This window comes from Tenrec ecaudatus, chromosome 10 (assembly GCF_050624435.1).
Source record: "Tenrec ecaudatus isolate mTenEca1 chromosome 10, mTenEca1.hap1, whole genome shotgun sequence".
In the NCBI taxonomy this organism is placed as follows: domain Eukaryota; kingdom Metazoa; phylum Chordata; class Mammalia; order Afrosoricida; family Tenrecidae; genus Tenrec; species Tenrec ecaudatus.
Genome location: NC_134539.1, coordinates 60,478,061 through 60,486,557, shown reverse-complemented (window position 1 = coordinate 60,486,557; position 8,497 = coordinate 60,478,061). Strand labels below are relative to the sequence as shown.

The window sequence follows — 8,497 nt, the reverse complement described above, 5'->3', positions numbered from 1 at the left end:
CAAGACAGAGGCAGGGGTTCCTGTGTAGCCCCACGAAGATCTCAGTCAGTATTTCTGTCTCCTGGGTCTCAGACCACCCTCCGAGGAGCAGTGGAGAATCCTTCCTTATAGAGTGGCCACCTGAATGACACTCACAGAAGAGAGGTTGATTTCACAGGTAGCTGTGTTGCCAGATATTTTTAAGAATGAGCTGTGGCCTCACAGTCCCGTATTTGTGACCTGGTGCAAGTAATTTTTAAATTCCTGCAGTCTTGAGAATCCATCTGTGTAATGATGTAAGAATCTTTGTGACTACATACTGCCTAGTATCGGATACTGCATTGGATAGTGTCTATGGGTCAAGACATGGCAACTGTCAGGGCCTGTGTTAGAGAAACTGAGAACCTGGAAGCGAGGACCTGTGGGTCTTACTAGATATGGATCAGGGAGGGAAATAGCCACTTCTCCAACAATTTCCTCCCAGAGTGCCTGCATCTCCTTCCTGCTTGCTCATCCTTCTTGGCAGATTAAGGACTTGACAAGAGATGGGCAGATCTTGGAGGCACAGTCTATTGACTTAGAACTTCAAAGACAAATAAATAGTGTGGGGTTGACTCGATTAGAGAGGACCCAAATACCACCTTTCTAGAGGTTTTTTTTGACATGTTTCTCTTCAATCTTTCCACAGAATGATGGCAGACAAAAGTAACCATTCTAGTGTCTCTGAATTTCTCCTCTTGGGTTTCTCTGAGAGACCAGACCAGCAGCCTCTTCTACTTGGCATCTTCCTGAGCATGTACTTGGTCACTGTTATGGGCAACATGCTCATCATCCTGGCTATAAGCTTTGATCCACACCTCCACACCCCCATGTACTTCTTCCTGTCCAACCTCTCTTTTGCTGATGCCTGCTTCTCCTCCACCATCGTCCCTAAGATGCTGGTGAACATCCACACACATCGTCAGACCATACGCTATGAGGGGTGCTTGGCTCAGATGCATTTCTTCATGACATTTGGTGCTCTGGATGACTTGCTCTTGGGTGCGATGGCCTATGACCGCTACGTGGCCATCTGCAGGCCTCTTCACTACACCACACTCATGAGCCCTCTCTTGTGTGTACTCCTTCTTGCGTTATGCTGGGTTCTCACCACCCTGGCTGCCCTCTTGCACACACTACTAATGGCCAGGCTGTCCTTCTGTTCAGGCAACACTATCCATCACTTTTTTTGTGATGTGGTCCCCCTGCTACAGCTCTCCTGCTCAGACACAAGCACCAACCAGATAGCCTTGTTCATTGTGGGCTCCATGATACTTACTGGTCCCCTCTCACTGATCATTATGTCATATGCACATATCTTCTCCACCATCCTCCGGGTCTCATCTGCTTCTGGCAGGCAAAAGGCCTTCTCTACCTGTGGATCTCACCTCACGGTTGTTTTCCTCTTCTATGGTGCAGCTATTGGTGTGTACCTGTGTCCCACTTCTTTACACTCAGGGGGAAAAGATAGAATTGCAGCTGTGTTTTACACAGTGGTGACCCCCATGCTGAACCCCTTCATCTACAGCCTTAGGAACAAGGAGATGAAGACAGCATTGGGAAGGCTTATTGGCCTGAGCACACTTTCCTCTCGGGGATTTTAACCTTGTGTCCATGTTACATCCCAGGGGGGCTCAAAGGATCAGGAAGTACCAGTCCTCCCTCCAACCCCATGGACTTAGCTATGAGGGAAGACTTATCCCAAACTCAGTGTCTTCAGCGTCAAATCAGACTGTGCACAACATCAGTGTACCTTTATAAAGATAGCAGGGAGGAGTCTACTGCATGTAAAATTTGCAAATAGTCTCTTATGTCTGGGAGAAGATCTGTTTTTCTATGACGTGATGGTTAAAGTTGTATTCAATTTGGCTGTGCCATGAGATTCACTGCATTGTAAGTTATGATCCAGTTGCTCCCCTGCCTGGACGAGTCCTGACAGAATGTAATCATTTGGATGATGAGGTCTGCTATGAGCAGTCAGTCCATTGAAAAGGCATTTCTCCTCAGTGGTGTTTTCTGCTTCCCAAAAGCATATGGATATTTTGGTAAATCTCTCTGGCATGCTACTGGATCAGGGTCCTGCCTCTGTCTCATCATCGTCTGACCTCTGCTATTTTGGACTTGAGTCTATAGCCTTTGCATTGCTTACCAAGCCTGGTAGTGATTGGCCTCTTCAGCCTGTAGTTCAGCAGCCTGCCAACTGACCTACCAGTCTTGGTTAGTCAAGCTCTGCTGCTGCATGAACCAGGAGAAGCTTTCAGCCTCACAGGTGACCTACAGACTTGGAACATGACAGCTTCTACAAATGTGCCAGCCATTTCCTTGAGATAAATCTCTCTCGTGCTCATTCTAATTTTCTATCTATCTATCTATCTATCTATCTATCTATCTATCTATCTATGTATTCACTGGTTTTGCTTCACTAAAGAACCCAGCCTAAGACATGTAGCAAGGCTTATGAAAACCAATTTGGTTGCAGAAAATATAGAGAAAATGGGAATAACCTTGGAGGATCCTGTTCAACTTGTATTTCTTCATTGTTACATTTCCAGGCATTGTGTTAGCCAGGAGAGATAATGAGATAAAGAAACCTGCACTCTAGGTAGACTTTCTCTGCAATATGGTGTTGTCTAGTCTTGATGGGATTGCCAAAAAAGTTTTATTTTATTGATATGTTTGCTATTTACAACTCCTTTGACCATCCATTCTTGACTCTCTTGATTTAAGATCTTAACAGCTTCACCTTTTAGAGTGGAAAGGTCTGATTTGTGAGCATTTACTACATTATCCCACTTCTCAGTGCCAATGCTTGTAATAAGATAAATCCATATCCAACAAATATGCAGATGTCCATCATGATGCTAATTTCTGAGTTCTGCACTATTGATCAAAGCTAAAACTAGTAAGATTTCATCTTTAGTGAAAGAAGACACACAGTCTGGTCCTCATGTGGAGAGCGGTACCCAGAGTGAATAGTGACGGTTGTCTTCATAAAGACTGGAGCACAGATGGAAGAGAAATAATTCTACTTAGAGATAGTAAGTTAGTTTTCCCAGGACATTTTATAGGACATCAATCCACTGGCCTTTAAAATGATGAAGAAAAGAAATCACAAAGATTCCATCAGGACAGGCTGCATGCAGTGCAGACTACACTGATCTTTGGACCAGCCTGGCCTAACCTTGAGTATGATTTCTTCGTGGTCTCCCACTGAAAGGGGCTTGTTGTAGGATCTTATGTGCACTGTCTGCTTAGTTCTGCATTTTTGTCTAGCCCTTTCTTCTTCTAAGTGTACATGTTTTACAATTATGACAGCAGATTATTGTCATCTGGACCTTTAAAAAATGCTGCTAACTCAAGTTCCAACACACACACCCCTGAAGATGGAATTCTAGTATCTTTACTTTAGAAAACATTTTCCAAGAATTTCTAGAGTGAAGCTAGAGCTGAGAAATACTGCTAAGAGGTTTCCCTACATGCTACAAATGGAGAGATGAAGCAGTGCGTATATGAGAGTCGCTGGTTTGCTTTTTAACCCAGGGCATCAACATCAGTTTGGCATACAGCAGGTGGACAGCACAAGGACCTTTCTGAACACTGACCTCCCATTAACTCCCTTAGAAACACAATCTATGGCCATTGAGATGACTCCCACCCGGCAACCCGAGGGGATGGGATAGAACTTCCTGAGGGGGCTTCCAAGACTGTAATCTTGATGGGAAGCAGACTGCCACCTCTTTAGGGGTGTGGAGGCCTTGGTGGGCTCAAACTGTTGACCTTTTGGTTAGAAGCCATATGCTTTCACCCCTGTGCCACTCATTGCTATCATGTGGATCCCAGCATATAGGGCTCCTTGGTTCTCTTATAGTCAGCTTTAAAATTCTTATTGATCCTCTAATCTCTTATCACTCTTCAAGTTTTTCCCATACTTCCTATTTTTCTACTCTTGATTAATGTCTACTTCAGGTTTGTCTGATTTTCCTCATTTTAATATCAAATTTATCAGTGTGGAACATTATTTTCACAGAAGCTGAGTTTATTTCTTTTGTATTTCCATTTTATTGGCATCCCTTGTAGACATGCTGGACATGTAACCTGACTACTATATTTGTGAAATAACAAATAATGCAAATGTTTTCTTCTGTTTTATTGTTATTTTCATTTTGCTATAAGTTTGCTGGTCACTTGAGTTCATGGACTTGATGCATTTGATTTCTGTGGACCATTATTACTATCTTTCTTTCCTTCATTCAAAAATCAATCTGTACCACCATTTCAACTCTTTCTGCACCAACTGCATTGTGATCACTTGAAAAACACACAAACTCTCTGAGCCAGAGTTGCCCATCTGGGCTGGTGTGATAATTAAAGGAGACAAGGCCATTGAAGCACTTAAGGGAAGGCCTGCCCATTGTTAGCCGTCCATCAATGTTCTTGTAGAGGTGGTAGTGGTGCACTACTAGAAGCAGTACAATACAGATTTGATCTTTATATATGGGTTTCTATTGAACCCTAGAAAATGATAAAACAATAGGGGCTGGATCCCAAACTTTCTTTGGGTACCTAAGTTTGTGGTGACATGTCTTCAATTGAGCCTGGTCTGATAATTTTGAAAAAATATTAGTCAGTAGTTGTACTGATGTTAAAGATATGGATGTATGGTGCAGTAAATTAATTCATATGTCCCTTCTGGTCATAGTGTTTGTAACTGTCAACCAAATGACTGGGTAGTTTCTGTGCAAATGATGTGCTCACAACCCTCCAGGTAATTGGATAGCTTGACAGTAATGTAACTAAGGTGCATGGAGCTTTGTGGGTTTGGGGCCATGAAAATAAGGCATATTGAACACTAATGCAGGGATTGGTCATATTTGTCCTCCCAGTAGGTATAAAATTAGATATCTTAATATAGAGAGTGGTAGGGGGATAGCAATATCACTAAAGAAGAGTCAGGAGCTGAATGTGTCCTTTGGACCTAGGATCTTTGCACCAAGAATATCCTAAATCCAGAAGATTGAGAGAGAGTTTCCCACCAAAGACAAGAGATGAGAGACGCAGCAGCAAAGAAAAGGCAGAAACAGAGCCAGAAGTCTGAGACCCCTTGGGTAGGACACTTGCTACTGGAATGGGTGCCTAGGGGAACTTGGTGGAACTAAGCTTGGTGACCCAGGAATCTAGAACTGAGCAATGTTGGATAAGGTTACTGGCATAGTAATACGTATTGACAGAGATAAAAGAGCATTGTAACACTTGCCTGAGCAGGGTAGAGGTCTGGTAGAGGGCCTGAGGGCCAAAGTCACACTTTCTTGTGAACTTGGCTGTGAACAGCCTGTCCTGCTTGAATAATTGTACCCTGAGCCTTTCTGAATCAGAACTGTAACTTGTTACTTCCCTAATAAACTATATAATATTTCATGTGGTCTGCGAGTTCTCTGGAGTCATTGAAATTAATTATTGAACACAGAGAGTATGCTTTGGGAGGGGTGGTATGCATCAGAGTTGTTCAAAGATTGGTAGGTGGTAGAGGCATGTCTGATCCACCTCAAAGGAATCAGCCTGGGGCTGTTGATGCAGAAAACGATTCTCTTTCCCCTTCCTGGCATTTGAAGAGCAGGTCAGGTACTTCTCCTGCCAGGACACTTAAGAAATTATTTTATTGAGGGATCATACAACTCTTATTACCATCCATACATCCATCCAGTGTGTGAATCACATTTGTACATTTGTTACCCTCATCATTCTCAAAACATTTGCTTTTTGCTTGCGCCCTGGTATTAGCTTATTTTTCCTTTCCCTCCCTTACAAACCCTTGATAATTTATAATTTATTATTATTTTGTCATAGCTTACCCTGTCTGACATCTCCCTTCACCCACTTTTGTGTTGTACATCCACGAAGGAGGAGGTGATATGTGGATACTTGTAATCGGTTTCTCCACTCCACCCCACCCTCCTTCCACCTTCCAGGTATTGCCACTCTCACAACTGGTCCTGAAGGGATCATCTGTCCTGGATTCCCTATGCTTCCAGTTACTATCTGTACCAGTGTACATCCTCTGGTCTAGCCAGATTTGTAAGGTAGAATTGGGATCATGATAGTGGGGTGGGGAGGGGAGGATGTATTTCAGAACAAGAGGAAAATTGTTTCATCGTTGCTACACTGCACCCTAATTGACTTGTCTTCTCCTGGCAACCCTTCTGTAAGGGATGTCCAGTTGCCTATAGATGGGTTTTTCGTCCCCAATCTGTACCCCCCTCATTCACAGTGATATGATTTTTTGTTATTTGATGCCTGAGAGCTGATCCCATTGACACCTCGTGATCACACAGGCTGGTGTGCTTCTTCCATGTGGGCTTTGTTGCTTCAGAGCTAGATGGCCGCTTGCTTACCTTCAAGCCTTTAAGACCACAGACACTATATCTTTTGGTAGCCGGGCACCATCAGCTTTCTTCGCCACATTTGCTTATGCACCCATTTGTCTTCAGCGATCGTGTCAGAAAGGTGAGTATCTTGAAATGCCAGTTTAATAGAACAAGTGGTCTTATATTGAGGGAGTACTTGAGTGGAAGCCCAGTGTCCATCTGCTACCTTAATATTAAACCTATCAATATATGCACATATATTTCCCCATCCTCATATATAAATATATTTATATGTGTACATGCCTGTATTTAGACCTCTATAAATGTCCTTTGCCTACTACTTCTTTCCCCTATTTCATTTTACTTTCCTCTTGTCCCACTATCATGCTCAGCCTTCATTTGGGTTTCAGTAATTCCTCTCAGTTACATTGCCCTTGATCAATTCCTACCAGGCCTCTTACATCCTTCCTTATGACTGATTTTGGATTACTTGTTGTTACCTTATCCCTGGGTTGGTAACACCTCTTCCTTTCCCCCACCTCCTCCTTTCCCACGTTCTCCCAGAACCATCGGCCCCATTGTTTTCGCCTCCAGATTGTTTAGCTAGCCTATCTTATCTTGATAGAACTGCAGAGAAAATACTATGCACAAAAACAAGACAGAGAAAAACAAAGCAACAAAAGAAAACAAATCAACAACAACAGCAAAAATACTAGTGCCAAAAAACACAACGGTCTGTGAATAGTTCACGGTCTGTTTGTTGACCTTTAGGAGTGTTTTCCCATCCAGTCTGTTGGGGCACCACGCCCTGGCCCCAAAGTCCACTTTCAGCATTCCCTGTGGACCTTGCCGCTCCATTCCCTTGCTGTTCCACTACACCAGTGCTTTGCCTCGGTGTGGTGCGATCAGGTTGGGCGAAATTGTCACACTGTGTCTCCAGTGTTGTCCCCTGCAGGGCCATGGGTCAGTGAGGCACATCATGTTTCATAGTGGGGCTGGCCATGTGATCCTCTCTGTGGACTGGCTGCTCTAATTGGGATTATTGACCTCAGGGCCTGGTAGGCCAGGATGTGCTCCACTCTCTCCTACTCCCCCTTCATCTGCTCGTATCAGCTATGTCCCTTCTCCGGAGCTGCAGATTCAACGCTGTCCTTTGAAATAAATTCTTTTGGACAGGGGGAGGGACAGGCATCCACTTAGTATTTGGTACTGGGGCCAGCCTCCCAGACCTCTCCACTGGTTCCCTACTCCACGCCTGAAAGTTGCATTAACACCTTGAGGCACTGGGGTGAAATCTGGACCCCTTGATTTCAACTCCCCTTTTTGCCTTCCTCCATTGTACCACCCCCTCATCCCAGGAACCCTTTTCTACTTGCTGTCTCTACAGGTTCATCAATCCTGGGTTTCATATACCAACAAACAAAAAATATATAACAAAATTCAAGAAGGTTGCTCCAATGACAAAATATATCAGAGAAAAACCCCATGAAAAAAACAAAAACTAAATGTTGAAAACCTTGTCAGGCCCAACATGCATGAGAGGGGATCAACTGACAAGGTTGTAACTGTTGAAATCAGGTTCATCATTTCGATCTGCTATGGTCATCTCTCGAATGCACTGTGGTAGACAGTTTTCTCTCATCCCTCTATTATGGGTACAATGAAATTACTGTGCTTCTAAAAATGTGCTGAACTATATCAAGAGAAACTCCTCCCAGTTTCGAGAAGCGGTTCTCAACCTGTGGTTCACGACCCCTTTGGGGGGGTTGAACAACCCTTTCACAGGGGTGGCTCAATTCATAACAGTAGCAAAATTACAGTTATGAAGTAGCAATGAAAATAATTTTATGATTGGGAGGTCACCACTACATGAGGAACGGTATGAAAGGGTCGTGGCATTAGGAAGATTGAGAACCACTGCCCTAGAGGAAGACACAAACCCTGGTACAGCAGAAGGGCAGCAAATAAGAGGCAACCTGCAACAAGACTGAATAGCACAGTGGCTGCAACAATCAGAGCAAGCAAAAGAACCACCAGGAGGATGGCACAGGATGGGGCACCATTTAATGATACTGTGAACAGAGATGCTATGAGTCGAAACCTACTCCACGGCAATT

The 8,497-nt window shown here is 43.7% G+C and overlaps 1 protein-coding gene across 1 annotated transcript; it reads left to right on the top strand.

Moving 5' to 3' along the window:
* The first annotated feature begins 671 nt into the window (after window positions 1–671).
* LOC142458528 (olfactory receptor 1N2-like) lies at window positions 672–1,622 on the top strand. The gene has a single exon (XM_075559531.1). It carries the CDS (start codon window positions 672–674, stop codon window positions 1,620–1,622), a length of 951 nt encoding a protein of 316 aa, XP_075415646.1.
* Window positions 1,623–8,497: the final 6,875 nt, after the last annotated feature.

Bases quoted from the DNA above. Each gene is read 5' to 3' on its own strand.
- LOC142458528 (XM_075559531.1), top strand. From the start codon at position 672: ATGGCAGACAAAAGTAACCATTCTAGTGTCTCTGAATTTCTCCTCTTG.